The sequence below is a fragment of the Anolis carolinensis genome, chromosome 2, assembly GCF_035594765.1.
Source record: "Anolis carolinensis isolate JA03-04 chromosome 2, rAnoCar3.1.pri, whole genome shotgun sequence".
Classification (NCBI taxonomy): domain Eukaryota; kingdom Metazoa; phylum Chordata; class Lepidosauria; order Squamata; family Dactyloidae; genus Anolis; species Anolis carolinensis.
In genome coordinates this window covers 243229989-243249244 of record NC_085842.1, presented here as the reverse complement: position 1 = coordinate 243249244, position 19256 = coordinate 243229989, and the positions used below count along the sequence as shown (strand labels likewise).

Genomic DNA, 19256 nt, shown 5'->3' with positions numbered 1-19256 from the left:
GCAGAGTTTAGAATGTTTTAGGGTTGATTGAAATTGTAGTCCAAATCCTTTTAATGGTATCAGATTGGGGAAAGCTCTAGCCCAGTGGTTCTCAACCTGTATGTCCCCAGATGTTTTGGCCTTCAACTCCCAGAAATCCTAACAGCTGGTAAACTGGCTGGGATTTCTGGGAGTTGTAGGCTAAAATACCTGGGGACCCACAGATTGAGAACCACTGCTCTAGAGCAATGCATCTTTACCATTTGCCTTCCATATTGTTTTTGACTAAAACTCCCAGAATGCCTTATCATTGACTATGTCAGTTGGTGCTTCTGAGAGTTGAAATCCAAACATCGGAAGGTCAGAAATTTAGAACATGCGAGAGAAGCAAAAGAAACGAACATGCATAGAATTTTTCATGTTGACATTTTATAAACCCTCAGAGTGGTACAGAATTTGCCATACTTGCTGCAGAATTTGGGGAATTTTAGGCCAAAAGAGTAATTTTTCCAAGCTGTTTGTCTCCTGAGTGGTTTTTATTGCAATTCTTGCACCAGAAATGACTTGCCATATGTTCTCAAGTCGCTTCTGACACAATAAAACATTGCAATTATTTTAAAAAATGTTGAGAATTTCCTTATAACTTTCTTTTGTCTTTTCCAAGCCCTACAAATACTACAATACTTTAAGCCCTGAAACAACACGGCATCTTTTGATCTGTTTTCTATGGATTATGAAAAATGCTGATCAGAAACTGATTCAGAAGTGGATTTCAGATCTCCCATCAATGCAACTAAACAAGATTTTGGATCTCCTTTTCATCTGTGTTTCAGCTTTTGAGTACAAGGTAAAAAGAACAGAATGTCATCAGATAGCTTCTTCATTGCATGATAAGATATTACATTTCTTGCCATTTTTTTTGATGAACTTGGCTTTTATGTATGAAGTTTTGAACTTTCCAAAGGATTAAAAAATTTAAGCGAATTGTTAGTGCTAACTGGAAGACTCTTTGAACCAATAACACAGGCCAACAACAACAACATTTCTTGGTTTCTTGGTTTTTAGGCCTGCTCCTGGGGTTATTTGGGTCACCAATTCAGAAAATTGATTTGGATACATCATATCAGCTCTAGTTTCTTAGATATGGTTATCATGATTTTCTGTGGACAAGCAGATGACAACTGGTAGATGGCATATCTTCTGTATCTTAAAACCTAGCGGAATTGGGACTTGGAGGCACTGTGTTACAGTGGTTTTGGTCCTTCCTTACGGGTCACCTCCAGAGGGTGGTGTTGAGGGAGTCCTGCTCGGCCCCATGGCCTGTGGAATGTGGTGTCCTCAGGGATCATCTTTATCCCCGATGTTAATTAACTTCAGCATGAACCTCTGGGAGAGATCATCTGAAATTTTGGAGTTCGGTATCATCTGTACACAGATGATGCCCAGCTCTATTACTCCTTTCCATCAGATGCCAAGAAAGCAATTCCACACTTAAACCATTGCCTGAGGACAGTAATGGACTGGATGAAGACAACCAAATTAAAGTTTAATTCAGATAAGACGGAGGTACTGCAGGTCTCGCATAAGATGGATTACTGAGTAGGGTTACTACTTGAGTTGGACAGGGTTACACTCCCTCTGAAATCTCAGCTTCGCAATTTGGGGGTGATCCAGGACTCTGCCTTAAATCTGGAAGCCCAGGTGGCAGCAGTGACCAGGACTGCCTTTGCACAATTAAAACTTGTGCACCAGCTGACCCCTTTTCTGGAAAAATCTGACTTGGCCACGATGGTATATGCCTAGTATTTTATTGTATTTTATTGTCATATGGGAATTTTAGACTGCTTTTAATTTAATTTAATTTAATGGTAATTTCAATTGAAACTCTTTGTGTTGTTTTAATCAATGGTTTTATATTACATTGTATGTTTTTAAATGATGTTGTGAGCCGCCTTGGATCCACTGGAGAAAGGCGGCATAGAAATTCCCAAAATAAATAATAAATAAAATTTGTGACAAGTTATGCTAAAATGGTGTGCTGAACAGATGTCTACATTTTAATATCAGCTAATTAGAGTAATTTACTTTAATCCTTATTTGTTTGTACAGGGCAAGCAAAGCTCTGATAAAGTCAGCACTCAAGTCCTCCAGAAGTCAAGAGATGTCAAAGCTCGACTAGAAGAGGCTTTATTAAGAGGCGAGGGAGCCAGAGGCGAAATGATGAAGCGCTGCAGGATGCCTGTTGGTGTGTTCTTTGCTATTTATTCTCATTGTTGTCAGCGGAACTATGTAGAAGTTGTAGATGAAAAAAGAAGCAAAGCCCTGTTTTCCAGACAACTAAAACAACTGAGAACAAGGCATCTCTCAAGAAATAATTGAAAGTGATAGGAGCCATGTTTTTAATGATGGTGTTGAACAGTTGTCCAAAGGGCTCTGGGGACTTTCCAGCAGGAATTATTGTAAATTATTTCCATACCTGTGGACAGCTGCCACTGCTAATTAATTCAGTGTATAATATCACTGTGGGCCAGGTAGTGTAGGGAGATTATTTGGAAAAAATAAAGGTTTTGACATAATTCTTGGTGACATGACCTTTATGGGTATGTGAATTCAATCCTATTTGGTAAAATCAAAAGAGATCATGGGGAAGGACCCCCAATATCCTTTCTTTCTTTGCACCATACTGTTCTAAAGATAGAAGCAATACTGGAGAGGAAGAGAAGCACGTCACAGACTTGCCATGTAGTACAATACTCCTAGCCTTACTAAGTGGTATAGAACTCAATAGTATGAGGAAGCCAAAGTAGGGTCAATGGAGTTAAGGGCTGGTTATTGAACTGCAAAAAGTACTACTGGGGGAAGGGTAGTTAAGAACTATATTGATCTCAGAAAATGCATACTTCCATTGTTACCATTCACTTAAGGATAATCAGACAAAAATGGTGGAGCAAAGAATATAGAGCTGGGAATTCATTCTGGTTCATGAACACACTGCACCCATGAATCAATTATTTGCACAAAACACACTATGAAACGTCCATGCGCAAATTACTTACTGAATTATTGCAGGAAAGAGGGGCCCTAACAGATTATTTCTGGCATGAAGAAATACCATGTTTTCAACAACTCTCTAGAGCAACAATATAATCCAATAAGGCCGAGGTGAAGCAGGACAAATGCATTGTTATGATGCTATAATGGCATGGAGTGAAGACAAGAAGTCAAGGGACAAATAATGTTGGTAATAGAGGTACATTCACAGAGCAAGAGAGATAATCTGTGGAACTGGCCCCAGACACTTGTTTTGCAGATAGGTAGAATCTCGCATCATATGAGTATTTTTCCTCTTCTCATCTTGTGCTAAGCCAAGAATTTGAAGGTCTTTCAGGAAAACTGCAGTAAACCAGGCTTTTTTCCTCCCAGTTTCAATAATGGAAATAACTATATTATCAAAAATACCACATTGCATTTCAATGTTGCTTGAGCCAACAGTTATTATTTGCAGTTGTTATTGAAGAAAGTAACTCTGCAAGGAAAGTGGAAGATTCAGTTTGCTGGGTATAGATCAGAAGCCAGATTAACTGATACACTTTGGTCAAACCCAGTCCCTTATAACAAATGGAAAAAGGGACACTTGTTTATGGAAAATATGACAGAATAGAATATCAGATGATGCACTGAATTTCCCTAGACTTTTCTTCCCCATCATAAGTTCAAAAATCATTACTAAAAGCTATTCCAGTTAAAACTTCTAGATCAGTATTAATATCAATTAATATTGAACACTCCATTCTCTAGGTCAGTGGTTCTCAGGTGTTTTGGCCTACAATTTCTAGAAATCCCACCAGTTTACCAGCTGCTAGGATTTCTGGGAGTTGAAGCCAAAACGTCTGGGGATCCACAGGTTGAGAACCACTGCTTTAGCTAAACATAGAATCATAAAATAATGGAGTTGGAAGAGACCACATGTGCCATCTAGTCCAATCTCCTGCCATGCAGGAAAACCACTGATTTTTTTCATTCAGAAAAAGTTCCAGAAATCTGGGTTGATCATTTCTGTGTTTCTGAACTTGATCTTTCCTATGGATTGGTTTATGGTGTCAGTTTAGTGTCACTTAGCTCCTATTGCTTGTCTCGGTTGTTTATAAAGACTCCAGGGCTATGTAGTCAAACATTTTGGTCTGGGGTTGATGGTTAGTCACCAGCCATCTGCTTGGAGAGAGAAGGTGATTTGAAGGAAGTGGATCTGCACATTCTCTCATTGAGAGGGAAATGTGTGATTAAGTCTTACACTTCACCTATATCTGGACATTTGTGCCTCATTTCTGTCTCCACCTCCAATCTGCCTTTTTCATTTAGGTTGGCTTCCTTCCTTGGCTCTGGCCCAATCTATGCCTCCTTTTTCTTTGGGACATAGTGTTTCCCTCTGTCATACTCCAGTGATTCCATATCAAATGTGCTTTTTTTACTTTGTATGTAAAAAGATACACTTTTCCTTGCTACCACCACATTGGATGTAGCCTCTTGCAAAAATGCATATCTCTGGAGAACTGTTGATATTAAAGTTTCAATCTGACTTAATTCATTGCCCTTGTAGGGAATGAGAGGTTCCCAGGGCTGAATGAGAATCTACGATGGAAGAAAGAGCAGACACACTGGCGGCAAGCAAATGAGAGGCTAGATAAGTGAGTAATTTAATGAATTTATATCACCTTTTCCAGAATTGTTTTTTCTTCTCAGGGACCATCTAGTTTCATGCTATGTACCAAACTAGGAAACACAATCCTTAGAGCATCATGGACAGATGCACAAATAACTTTCACAGAGCATCTTTATAATTGTGGTTTTGAAATACTTTACAACTTTAGCCTCTTCTCACTGTCAGCAGAATTCTCCCTACTTCGTGAAAGGCATCTTTAAATATAAATAATTTTTGAATGAAGCATACAATAAAAATATACCCACCCCAACTATAGTTGCAGTCTTGTTTCTTATTTTGTGGTTCTGTGAGAGCCAGCATGATGGGATAGAACAAGGCAGTGAAGTCTTTCCTCGTTTCCATCAACAACTGAGGTTGTTGTGTTCGTATAGAAAGGAACTACCTACTTCTAGTCCCTTAATAGTTGTTATGAAGGAGGGATTTTCCCTCCTTCAACCTGTTGGGGCCCAGGGCTGATGTCTAATATTTCATGCAGCTGCAGCTGCTAAACAACAGCTTATCTTTCAGCAGTACAAGCCTGTGAAATGGGGCTGGTAAATGTCCATGGAATATGAACAGGACACTAGAGGAAGCTTTGGGTTAATGTATTACCTTTGCAATCTTGCATAGCAGGTAACTTTGATTCAAAGGCTTATTATGCAGAAACAACAGCTTATGCCATTCAACACATGCTTAGGGCAAGTTGTCTCAGGAACATCTATCTCATTTGTGATTGACATGGTAAAAAAAAAAACCATGATCTGGACTTAGTTTTCCTCAACATGTGGTGGTTTCCCTTCTGTGATATTTTCTCAGACTAAACAGTGGGGTACCTTAGGAAATGGGTGTGTTGTTAAGAGATGCACGATATGATTGGATCTTTTTCATGACCAGTGATGTCCTGTAAGCAGAGGTGCGGGCAGCTTATGACTCATCAACTGCTTACAAGACTGCCACAATTTTTTTGTGGCAATCCCTGTTGCTGGTGACTTGAGTGGATTACTACAAAGATTTAGCTATATAATCACAACCATATAAAATATATTTAGCTTTCAGTATTCATTCTAAAATAAGGAACACGAGAAGACGTGTTTTGTTTTAAGGAAACATCATGTTTTTGAGAACCCGCATGGTGCAATGTGCCTAGAACACTGGAAGACCAGGGGCAAGTCACACTCTCTCAGCCTCAAAAGAAGGTAAAGGCAACCCTCTATGAATAAATCTTGCCAAGAAACCCTGTGATAACTTTGCCTTAGAGTTGCCATAAGTCACAAATGATTTGAAGGCACACAACTGCAATGTGTTTCTGGAAGCATGATTCTCCTATGAAAGAAGGAATGTGCTACTGCTTTAAAGTGGTAGATTATTGATTTCTTTCTTTTACCTCACCAAACTTTGGCAGTATGTTTTGTGTGCACACACAAGCATTTGGGGTCCCTGACAGATTCTTGGCTGTATATGAAATTATCTCTTGGACCTACCAGAGTGGTCCACTCCTGGCTTTATGGGTTGTTGATAGTAATAAAACTGTTGCTAGGCAGTCTTGGGATTAGTAGACTATTGCAAAAAAACAAAACAAAACCCTGTAAGTAGAAATTGACTACTTTCTTGGATGATTCTCAGGTCTCTTCTACACTGCCATATAATCCAGTTCAAAGCAGATAATCTGGATTTTATATGGCAGTGTAGATAGGGCCTCAGTTTGCAGAAAGTAGCTTCCTCCCTGAACTGACTTGAACTAGGCACCATGGTCTTTGTCTCTTTCTTTTTCTTTGTCTTTTGAGAACATCTTTAATAAAAGCAGACAAATAAAGAGAAGGATAGAGTAGGAATAAGATACATGTGAGACTATGCCAAACCACAGCCAAGAAGAGACTACAAAAAAGTATGTTGCAATACACAATAATACACTATAATATGTTGTGACCTAGGAGGAAAAGGAGACTAGTCAGGCATAGCTCCATTGTGCCTTATCCAGAGCATCAGATGAAAGGCCCTACAAACAAGAAAACAAACCATTTGTGGATTTATTTATTTTTTACAACCATCATCAATGACCTTAGGTTCTATTCACTGAGAAGCATGATCTGTTGGAACATGGGGCAGAGCCTCGTGGCTTCTTTCTTCTTGTGCGCTCAAGATGTCCTGACTTGTGTTCAATTTCTTCCTGTGGATTTTTAAAACCTTGCAACCTGTTTTAATTGTCTTGCTATAGTTTCTTTAATTCATTTTTGTTTTGCATTTAATTGTGATGTTGTTATGTTTTTATTGTCCTGATTGCAATCTGTACCAAGCCTTCTTTGAGGGCTTTTATCTTTAAAGAACTTGATATAAAACTCTAAGCATAAGATGTAGCTCAAGTCTGCTTTTAAAATGTATTATATTTTGTTGCTTTTATTTTTCCACCTACAAATGGTTTGCCAAATCTAGACATATTGCCAAATCATAGGATAAACTAGGCTTTCTGACCCATTTCAGAGTTAAAACCATGGTTCCTTGTGCATACAAAGCTTCTCAATTCAGACATCACACTAAACCATGATTGAACCTCCCTAACTATGGATCAATTTGTTGTCAAAGAACTGAGTATCTCTGACAATAATTTAAAGTAGGTTTCATATTTCAGTTTTAGGATCCTGTTCTGATAATTGTTACTTTAATGAAACAACGTGTTTCGTTATCTGATTCATGGATGTTTGTTAACATGATCTGCTACTTTCACAGGACAAAAGCTGAAATAGATCAAGAAGCTCTGGTTAGTGGGAACCTAGCTACAGAAGCTAATCTGATTGTTCTGGATATGCAAGAGAACATCATCCAGGTGAGAAACTGCATTAACTGGCAATGTGCCAGTTTCTCCACCCGTGAAAAGTGATGAAATTATTATTTGTTTCTTCCTTTGTTTTTGTTGCATTGCACAGTGTTTAAATTCATAGGTTTACATATTTAGAAATGAATTGCAATTGTTTTTCAAATGTCAGGAGGCACACACTAAATTGCTTCCTTGTAGTGCAGTTATCACAGCTATAAATTGATTGAAATCGTTTTACTCCTGAAATTGTGATTGTAATTTTGTGGGGCGCTTAGGGCAATGTAATAGAATTTTCTATCACCTCATGCAGCTGCAATTCCCAACCATTTGAGCCAAGCCATATTAATCAGGCTTGTTTTAACATTGTTTTACTTTACAGTGTTGACTGGTGTGCTAATCTAGAACAGCTTATATGATTTTGAGTGTCCATAGTGATTCTGCATAGTCTACCTGGAGTTGCAAAGGACAAAATGATACTCCTTCCCTAGTCTGCTGAAATTGACCCAACTAGTATGTTGAATATTGATTTAATATTGGTGATAAGATAACAGAGTTGATTATACCTTTTTTGTTCATGGGTCCAGAACAGGTTGTGTGGCCTATGGAAATACCGTTTTTCTCTTGACACAGTAGTGGGCAGCAGAAGAGATTTTTAGAAACAGCCAGGAGGCTACAACCTCTGATCCCCAGCAAGTGCCACACGAGTGGCCTCATACAGTCTAACAGTATGGCCAGCCTTGATTGTAGGCTTCAGGGAGGGGAAAGTGCTGTGGCCAAGATCAAGTCAAGATGACTTTGGTCTACAACAGTGGTTCCCAAACTTTATTTGGCCTGCTGCCCCCTTTCCAGAAAAAATATTAGCACCCCCTGGAAAGGGGGGCGTGGCTTAGAAGGGTGGGCATGGTTCCTTCTCAAGAGGGTGGGGCTGAGCCTCTCCCCTAGTCCAAGATGCAGGGCTGGGAGGGGGAGGTGGTCGGGGCCACAAATGGACGGTCAGGACTAGGATGGGCGGGGTTATGAGCTCTGAGGCAGGGCTGAGCTTCTATCCCTGTCCTGTTGCACCTGCCAGGGCACAGGGGGCAGGGCTAGAGGAGGGGGCGGGGCCTCTATACCCTGCCCCCGTGTTTTAACAAGCGCCTCAGGGGAGGTATACAGAGGCTCTTGGGAAGAGGCCCCGCCCCAGCCCTGCCCTTTAGTCCTAAAAGGCCACTCAGGAGATGTATAGAGGCTCAGCCCTGTCTCGGGCTCTTGGAAGGAGGTCCCTCCCCCTTCCCTAGCTCCGCCCTCTGTGTCCCAACAAGTGCCTCAGGAGAGGTATATATTCTCAGCCCTGTCTCAGGCTCTTGGGAAGAAGCCACGCCCACTCTTCTAGCTCCGCCGCCTGTGTCCTAACAGGCGCCTCAGGGGCTCAGCCCTGTCTCCGGCACTTGGGAAGAGGCCCCACCCCTCCCCAGGTGCCATCACCGCCCCCCTGGATCGCTCCAGCACCCACCAGGGGCGGTAGCGCCCACTTTGGGAATCACTGGTCTACAACCTAGAGTATGCATGGGCAAACTTCGGTCCTCCAGGTGTTTTGGACTTCAGCTCCCACAATTCCTAACAGCTGATAGGCTGTTAGGAATTGTGGGAGTTGAAGTTCAAAACAGCTGGAGGGCCGAGGTTTGCCCATGCCTGAGCTAGAGGTTCCCTAATTGTAGAATAAAATTTGTTTAAAATAATTACGAAAGGCTCTGACAAACAATCTTTATCTCTGATGTAGGCAACCTCAGCTATGGATTGCAGAGATAACATCTTGGGGGGTGTACTGAAAGTCCTTGTCAACTCTCTGACTTGTGATCAGAGCACAACGTACTTGATGCATTGCTTTGCTACTCTTCGAGCCCTTATTGTCAAGGTAAGCATTTTTTCAAGTTTTTTCTTGTTTAGTTTTTGAAATACACAATGTCAAGTAAAAAAACTCAGTTTCCATGAGCACTAAATATTACAGTGCCATCCATCTGCAACAGCCCATGCAACAATCTTGGAGCCACCTGTATGATTGTAAGCAGCCAGGATGATTTGGTGAACTGTTCTCAGGATGGTACAGGAGGAATAATCCATCTACCGATAGGCTAATTCCCTTGTGACAGACAACTAGGTACAAAGTGATAGGTTTGTTTGGCGGCTTTTTGGTTAACACTATTAAGACTCATTTTATTCCACAACAGTTTTTTCCTTCTGTTCTAACCACATGTGGTGAATCCTGTTCCCTGACAATCATTTTATTCAGAGAATAATTAGAATAAAATGGAAAAGTAGTGAGAGAAATGGAGCAGTGAGGAGAAAAGAAAGCAAAATACGATATTTTCGCCCGAATCTCTGAGAAACAGACGGGACGAAAACAAAAGTTGGGTCTATTCCGACAACTTCAGCTTGTCTCCGAGAAGGAATAGAAAGTGGAATTAAGAAAAATATTTCAATCCTCCAGTGAGAGTGAAATAGAGGAATTTAAAAGCAGCAACAGAGTAAATTTAGCAGGAAAATGTGAGAACAGAAAGTCTTTCTAGGGGCAGCTTACTTATGTTTAATTGACTAGTTCAACTTAAATTTAACATCATCATTTCAGAATACTTCACCCATATGTGGTATTTCAGTCTTCTCCAGCCTGGTGGCCTTCAGATATGATGGACTGCAGCATCTAATTTTTATGATTTGAGGAAATATGTCAGAATATAAATGGACAGGCTTCTCACTGACCCATAAATGAAGTATTTCCTTATCTTGACGCTCTTGGCTACTGCACCATAGGCAGTTCCTTGCTATCTGTTTCCAGGGTCTTTGACTTCCTTAATCTTTATTCCCTTTCCTTTCTCGTAACAATTAAAATATTGAATTATAAATGCATCCATGTGAAAGCATGGAAAATAAGATTTATGTAAATACATTCAACATGATGGAGAGGGTAGCTGAAAAGTACCTTTTGCACTACTGATGTAAAAGTTCCTGTTTTGCTAAGTTGCTTTTTCTAGGTCACATGTTCAGATGACAAGTAGATGACAAGTAGAGAGTGGTTGAGAAAGCTTCAGTGACTGGAATTTGGAGGAAAAGCAATACGAAAAAGCTGCTTTCCTATTGCCTTTCCTCCATTTGATCTACCAAAACTGTCCAGATTGTTTGCATTTGCTACCCTGGGATCTCTTTCCTTCAATCATGGTGTTTTATAGGAGAAGAAGTCTAGATGATGTTGTCCTCCATTTTCAACTCTCTTATGTTTTTCTATGTTTTCTTCTTGCTTTTTTCTTGTTTGTATATATTTGTTCACATTGCCTGTTGACTTATTACAATCTCATGAATTTCACAGGGTTTTTCTAGAGATGGTTTTGCCATTTCCTTCTTTTGAAATATAGCCTACAGCAGTGGTATACATTGTCAGACTCCCATCCAAGTACTAACTTGGACTGATCCTGCGGAGCTTCCAAGATCAGATGGGATCTGATGCTTTTAAGATATTTAGGGCCTGACTTTTTTTCTTCCCACGAAAGAAAAGAAAATGAAAGGACACTTCAAAAGTTGCAAAATGTCCTTTGTTTAGTAATGCTAGAAGACATTTATTTTTGGTGCCCTGTATTATAATATATTTCCCCTCTGTTTTTGTTCAGTTTGGAGATTTGCTGTTTGAAGAGGAAGTGGAGCAGTGTGCTGATCTCTGCCAGAGAGTCCTGCAGCACTGCAGCAGCAGCATCGATGCCACTCGGATCCAGTCTTGTGCCACCCTTTACCTTCTAATGAGATACAGTTTCAGTTCTACCAGTGTAAGACAATCGTTATTAACATTAGTCAGTAAGTCAAGTTTTATGACTTGACTTACTGACTTGCAGAATTATATCTAATGCTACTTTTATGGTCTCTGTCTGATGTAGTAACTTCTGGTTTGCAGACATTCTTTCCACTCGCTTGGAAATGGCCTCATGCTCTCTTGGAGGGAGGCCTTGGAAAGTTGCTTTTGAGAATGCATCTATTGATAATGCTGAAATCATATAAAAGTGAGGTTCATGATGCTCTGGGTCTCAGTTATAGATAGGTTCTATACTGCATTATACTAATTCTTCTTTAAAATACATACATTTTCAGGTTCTGTTCCCTTGTAATAACTGATATAGTTTGGGGAATATCATGTATTCTTAGGGTGCAATCAACAGTGGTATATGCCCTTCATGTACAGAAGTTGTAACGCTCAGTCCTAGAATATGGAACTATATGGATGGGGAGAATAATGACATAATCTTTGATTTGAAATTATATGACATGTAAATAGTGTCATTTTGTGTCAGTGTTTTCCTATGGTTAATATAGGTTCCTGTTAAAAAACTCAATATAATTTCAATAACAGTCAGTTCCCATAAAACCAAGGGAGATATTCTACTACATTTTTTGTGTAGTTGGATAATGTGTATGTCATCATGCTTATTAGATAGGATGATAAATTCATTTCAATGGGATTTATGCCCACGTAGGCATGTGTAGGATTTCAATCCTGCTTTTTAAATTCTAAAGGTGATTATAACAAATTGTACCTAAGCCAATTGTAAAGATGTGGGAGTTGTGATCTTTACGAAACAGAAACCAACAATCTACTGCTGATTGGATTTTGGTACTCTTGAATAGCATAATCTGATAATCCTTTTTTCTGTTTTCCAAAAGAACTTTGCAAGAGTAAAAATGCAAGTGACAATGTCACTGGCTTCTCTGGTTGGTAAAGCATCTGATTTTAATGAGGAATATCTCAGAAAGTCTCTACGAACCATTTTGGCATATGCAGAGGAAGATACAGATATGCAGCCAACTCTGTTCCCAGCACAAGTAAGATACCTTGTTACTTCAGGAGACATTCACATATCTAGATAGTTTTGGGACAAAACTGAAATATTTTAGGCTCACACACAAACAGAAAACAAACAATAATAGCTTCAGAAGTTATACCACATGGTCTATTTGTTTTTCATACCATTCAGTCCTATATATATTTATTCAGTCCCAGTGTGACAGCCCAGCATGATAGGGTGGTTTGAGCAATGGATTATGGAGACCAGGGTTCAATTCCCTACTTGGCCATGGAAACCCATTGGATGACCTTGGGCAAGTCACACACTGTCAGCCCCAGAAAGCCTGTGATAGGTTCAATTTAGTGTACTTTCTGGTAATTTTTATTCTGGGATATGATAGTCCAAACTCAATTAATGAATAAGCAATCCTTGGACCTCAAGGTTGGTAATTGTATTCCCAGTATATAGTCATCACACCTTTTAAAAAGGCATAATGGGATACTTCAAAAATTATTGTGTGATATGATGATGTTAACTCAGTGGCTGTTGTTGTTGTGTTACAAAGTTGAACATGGAATTCCATCCTGAATATTACCACTGAAATCTTAATTATAACAGAATACATTGTTTCCTTTGTGCTCCTCTTCTCAGTTTCCTATTTATTAAAATTATCAGAGAAATATCTAAATAAATTTTCTTCTTTCTTTTTTGTAGGTAGAAGAGCTGTTGTGTAATTTGAACAGCATATTGTCAGATACAGTAAAAATGCGAGAGTTTCAGGAAGACCCAGAAATGCTAATGGATCTTATGTACAGGTTGAAATATTTAATATTTCTTTGAATAATTTAAAATGAATATGCCAGAACCACTATGGTTAAAAATTGTTTTCTGTGTGAGTGGATACTGAAGGAAGTTAAAAGGAAGAATATGAAATCATTTGAAATGTGGTGAAAGAGAAGAATTCTATGGATACCATTGATGGCTAAAAATACAAATAAGTCCTAGAGCAAATAAAATTTGAACTATCCATGGAAGCCAAGATGACTCAGCCAAGACTGTTGTATGACTCTCGTATTTTGGCCATATCACAAGAAGGCATCTCATCAGAAATTACAGTAAGGCTTTTTGGGAAGATAGACGGCATTAGGAAAAGAGGAAGATCACATTACAGATGGATAGACTCAATGAAGGAAGCCACAGCTCTGAGCTTGCAAGACCTGAGCATAGTAGTATACACTAGGGGAATTTGGAGATCACTCATTCATAAGGCTGTCATAAGTCAAAACTGATTTGAGAACAGTTAACAATAACAACATTAAAGGCATATATTAATGACAGATTTATATCAGTTCTGCATCTTAACTTCCCACAAAGAATCCAGGGACTTAAATTAAAAAAGGCAAAATTTGTGTTCAGATAATTTCAGCCCATTTTACAAAACCATAACTTCCAGGATGGACCTCTGGGGTTAATAAGGTGATAGTTAAAGGTTTTTTCTTGACATTAAGTCTAGTCATGTCCGACTCTAGGGGTCATCTCCATTTCTAAATCAAAGAGCCCACATTGTCTGTAGACACCTCCAAGGTCATGTGGCCGTCATGACTGCATGGAGAGTCACTACCTTCCCAGCGGAGCGGTAGTTAATGATCTACTCACATTTGCATGTTTTCAAACTACTAGGTTGGCAGAAGCTGGGGCTGACAGCAGGAGTTCACCCTGCTCTCCGGATTTGAACTGCCGATCTTTGAGTCAGCAAGTTCAGCAGCTCAGCGGTCTAACCCGCTGCGCTATATATATATATATATATATATGAGAGAGAGAGAGAGAAAGAGTAGTAATACCTTTAAATCTAGCTGGACATTGGTATGCTAGTGAGGAAGACAATATGATAACAGTAGGACTGAATGCAAACTGTAGAAGAGGCAGACCTGTTTATTTAAACCCTAAAGCAAATCAATTGACATTTCACCATGTTTCTATTTTTAGAATAGCCAAAGGTTATCAGACCTCACCTGACTTAAGACTTACTTGGCTGCAGAACATGGCAGAAAAGCACGCCAAGCGGAAATGCTACACAGAGGCTGCCATGTGCCTTGTTCATGCTGCTGCTCTAGTTGCAGAGTACCTGAGCATGCTAGAGGACCACAATTACCTGCCTGTTGGTAGTGTCAGCTTTCAGGTAAGAGCAGCTTGCTGTACGTAATGCAGGCCCTTTCTTTAGCATCTTCTTTAAGATAGATGGACACTAAAGGCCATTCTACACAGCTGTATAAAATCCAGATTATCTGCTTTGAATTGGATAATATGGCAGTGTAGACTCAGATAATCCAGTTTAAATCAGATAATGTGGATTATCTGCTTTTATAATCTGGATTATATGGCAGTGTAGAAGGGGCCTGGGGGCCCTTCCACACAGCCATATAACTGAGAATATCAAGGCTGAAAAATCCCACAATATTTGCTTTAAACTCGATTATTTGAGTCTACACTGCCATATATTCCAGTTCAAAGCAGAAAATGTGGGATTTTATTCAGTTATGTGGAAGGGGCCTAAATGTGCTCACTGAAGTTTGGCTAGGCTGATGGGTTAAAAACCATTGCAACAGCAGTCAAGGGCAAGCAGCAGACAGCTGAAAAGCAGGCTGCAAGTGAAACAGGAAGAGATACAGACTGGTTCTTACTAAAGTGAGAATTCTTCTCTAGGCTGTGGCACCTCAAACCACAAGAAAGAACTTACATGACCAAATAACAATTCTTAAGCAGATTTTTGTCTTTTCCTCCCAATGGGCATTATTAGGTAAGCCTAGTTTATAGATGATGGGGAGTTGAGAAAGAGCCACTTGCTCAAACACAAGTCTGCCGCAAATCTCAATTAATACTGATCTTGCAGGCCTGCAGTACACATTCCTACACCCTACTGTTGAGGTATGCCAACAGTCCTCAATGTTGCTTGCTTCCTGTCATAATATGGTGTGTAATCTTCCTTCAGGCTATTAGAAGATGGCTTTGCTTCATATGAAATGTGTAGGAAAAAATTCCAGGTTCCTAAAGTCATTCTGAAATATTTTAGTATTTGCATAAGCTTGTCTCACCAAAACAATGTTGTCTGTACATGTTTTCCAACCAGACTCTGAAGCAATAACAGGTTTTATGGCAGATGAGTAATGGACAAACTTTCATGTCTCTCTGCTTATTAAAAAAAATCGGTGTTGCTTATTAACTTGCTTTTTAAAAGGTGGAATTTAGACTTCACATTACTTCAGGAATAAATATGATAATTGATCCCCTTTCTGCAAAGCAATTCACATTATGACTTCAACAGTATTTTCAAACATTCCCCTAAATATTCTGCTTTATCTCAGAAATTTATAATTTTGCTATGAATATAGGGCAGAATATTATGTGGTCAGAGTTTACCACTTAATAATTTTTAAAATTGAGACAATCTGATTTAAAGTCAGTCTTTTGAGAAACAGATGTACACTATAACCCCATATAGTTAGCTAAAAACTAAAAATTAAGAAAAATAGAGTGTTTTCTGTGCATATTTGTGAAGAGAGATATGTATTAATTATGGGGGGGAAATTATAGTGTCAGAAGCGAATTGAGGCAAGTCGCTTCTGGTGTGAGAGAACCGGTTGTCTACAAAGATGTTGCCCAGGGGAAGCCAGGGAGGCTTCTCTCATATCTCCACATGGGAAGCTAGGGCTGATAGATGGGAGCTCACCCTGTCTTGTGGATTTGAACCGCCAACCCTTAGGTCAGCAGTTCAGCTGGCAGAAGGGTTTAACCCATTACACCACCGCAACTCCGGAATTATGAAAAGCATGAGACAAGAGAAGAGCTGGATTTTTGGTGACAGGTGATGGAGGGAGGGCAGAGAATATTGTTTAGAAATCTAAGCTTTGATCACTTGATTATTCCTGCACCTTTATAGCATCCAGAAGTTACAGTCACTGACATAATTACGAAAAGATGGTCTAGAAGCACTGATGGTCTGTAAGGTGCCACACTGGAGTCAGGAACTAAATATTTGAATGGATATAGCTAGATTTTGTCTCAAACACAATTCTTCTGTCTTTTAGAATATTTCCTCCAATGTACTAGAGGAGTCTGCTGTTTCAGATGATGTTCTGTCTCCAGATGAAGATGGAGTATGTTCAGGAAGGTATTTCTCAGAGAACGGGTTAGTGGGACTCTTGGAACAAGCTGCAGAGCTTTTTAGCACTGTGAGTAGTACCATAAGCTAAAATTCCCACCAGCATTAACACATAAGACCTTTTGGTGTTTCGTTCTAGGACAGTGGTTTTCAAACTTTATTCCCTCAGGTGTTTTGGACTTTAACTCCCAGAATTCCTGACCATTGGATAAGCTGACTGGGTCTTCTGGAATTTGAAGTCCAAATGATGATGATGATGATGATGATGATGATGATGATGATGATGATGATGATGATGACCACATGTTTTTGAGATATATGGGTCTCCTGGAAGGCCACAATATCATAATTACCTTTTTTGATCTGATTAAAGACTTTCTTTCTTTTATTTGGCGAGTTCAATCTGTTGACATTATTTGAGTAGCATTTATCTATTATTATTTATACTCTGCTTTATCTCTCCCAAAGGAGACTCAAAGCAACTTACAATTAAATACTAGGTGCCGTAGGCTATATTTCAGAGGAAGTCAGTGACTAGCTACTTTAGTATTCCTTGTTTAAGAAAACTCTGTGAAATATATGAGATCCCTATAAGTTAACAGATGACTTGCAGGCACTGTTCATATCTATTCCTAAATAGCATAATGAAAGTAGCCAGTTCTAATGGCTAAAACAATTAAAAGTGTTTGAATGGCATCACACTCCATAAAATGTTTTATTTGTGTTTGGTAAATATCAAACATGTCCCAATATGCTAGGATATGACAAGCACTGAAACTTTGTTATTTTTTATGATGAATGATTGGACAATTGATACCAGTTTCCATCTTGACTTACTTCATTTAAGGGAGGTTTGAGTGAAACTGTCAACGAGGTCTACAAAATTGTCATTCCCATCTTAGAAGCACATCGAGATTTCAGGAAGCTTTCTTCAACTCACAGTAAACTTCAGAAGGCCTTTGAAAACATAATAAATAAGGTATTTTTTACTCTTACCTTGTTATGATGCAGTGTTTTTATTCATTATAAAGATGAGATCAGTTGCTATACAATATACCTCTCTTTGCTTTCTCCATTCTACTTGGAGCCTATGGTATAATTTAGGTACTGGTTACAGTGTAATGTAATGAATTCCTGTTACCAGCTATTTTACGTTGGACTTCATCAAGACATAAGGCACTTGGCTCTCTGAAAAACTGAAAAATATATTTACACACCAGAGGAGGATTCTAAGCAACTTAATTGAGTTATGTTTATACTGAAGTTCTCCTGTTGGCTTCTACAAGTTAAGAGAATGCTTCCCAAGAATAGGAGATCCCATACATTTATGAACCATTTCTTTTCAGATAAGACCAAACCAGTCAACCGGCCCTCCACATATAGTTAGAATGCAACTCCCATTAGTTCCATCCAGTATTAGAGAATATGAGCGTTGTGATCCAACAATAGTTGTAAAGCCAAAGCTATCTACTCTTGCCATAATTAAACTGAAAGACCATGCACATATGAGAGTTAGACTAGCATCCTACTTGCTATCATCCTTTCACTAGGTTTTGATTTTGAATTGCTTATAAGAAGTGGGATTTTAATAATGTGGTATGCTTTTTAATTTTTAATGTGTGTGTTTTAAATTTCTTTTAATTATATCAATTGTTTTATTATATTTTTACTGATATTACTTTATCTGTAGTTGGTTTAGTGTCTTAATTTAGTGTCTTGTGAGCAGCCTTGAAATCCCAGCATAGGGCATGAGAGGTAATATAAATAAATAACAATATCTTGGGAAATTCTCATTTGCACACTCCTTTGGAGCAGAGTTATGCACTTGTGTGTAGGAGGTCAGATTATTTTTTGAAAATGCTTGCTTCCATTGTTTGTTCTTCAAGAACTATTGTTCTTGAGATGTTTAAAAGGTACTTCACATTACTTGAGAACTTTATGGATTCGGTTTCTAACTTCTCTTCTCTAAATTCATTCACTTCTAGTTAAGGCCACTCCAGCATAAACTTTCATCACAATGTCACCTTGGTTTCTATACCAAGATTTTAGAAAGTTTTCAGAAAACATTGGCCTTCTATCTTAACCCTCTATTATTAGTCCACTAATTCTTCTGCCTTTTTTTCTTAGCTTGGAAAACCAATTAAGAAGAGCAAAATGGAATAACAGCAAGGTGCCCTTTAACTGCTAGCATGATAAAGCCTTCTCTGAAACTGATCTGGGATGCAGCATTTATTTAAAAATAAATACAACTGCTTCATGGAACAAATAATAATGACCACTAAAGTGAATTTTATTCCCGAACAAAAATGGCTCTGTGTGTGTGTTGTGTGTATATGTGTATATATGAAGAAAAATTATATACTTTCATATTTATTAACCAGGGTCAAAAGAGAATGTTTGGCACTTACTTCCGTGTCGGTTTCTATGGAGCCATATTTGGAGATTTAGATGAGCAGGAATTTGTTTATAAGGAACCGGCCATTACCAAACTTCCAGAGATTTCTCACAGGCTGGAGGTAAGTGATTGCACTTCTGTTATAAATCATAAGAAATACTGGCAGAATAATAACATTTTGGAAGGAGTGATTTATATAAAATACTAGCTTTGCCCGGCCACGCGTTGCTGTGGCTTATGGGAATCCTTTGTTGGCCAGGTGGAATAGCAGTGAATAGCCTTGCAGTCTCAAAGCCTGGCCATTTTCTGGAGTAGCTGGAGCTGTTTGTTGTATGAACGTAGAGGCATGGGTGAGGGGTTGTGCTGCCAAGTTTAGTGTTTCTGGGATGTGTCGTTTTGTTGTTTTGTCC

At 38.9% G+C, this 19256-nt stretch overlaps 1 protein-coding gene across 4 annotated transcripts in view; it reads left to right on the top strand.

The window, feature by feature from the left end:
* dock8 (dedicator of cytokinesis 8) overlaps positions 1-19256 on the top strand; it is a 99020-nt gene that overhangs the window by 67425 nt on the left and 12339 nt on the right. For all 4 annotated transcript variants that reach the window (XM_008103317.3, XM_008103316.3, XM_062971965.1 and 1 more), the window contains 12 exons: positions 644-826; positions 2089-2224; positions 4577-4664; positions 7403-7499; positions 9250-9384; positions 11129-11281; positions 12171-12329; positions 13007-13107; positions 14279-14471; positions 16378-16521; positions 17299-17430; positions 18833-18967. In XM_008103317.3, the coding sequence (XP_008101524.2) occupies positions 644-826; positions 2089-2224; positions 4577-4664; positions 7403-7499; positions 9250-9384; positions 11129-11281; positions 12171-12329; positions 13007-13107; positions 14279-14471; positions 16378-16521; positions 17299-17430; positions 18833-18967 (1656 nt within the window). The remainder of the gene's footprint in view (positions 1-643; positions 827-2088; positions 2225-4576; positions 4665-7402; positions 7500-9249; positions 9385-11128; positions 11282-12170; positions 12330-13006; positions 13108-14278; positions 14472-16377; positions 16522-17298; positions 17431-18832; positions 18968-19256) is intronic.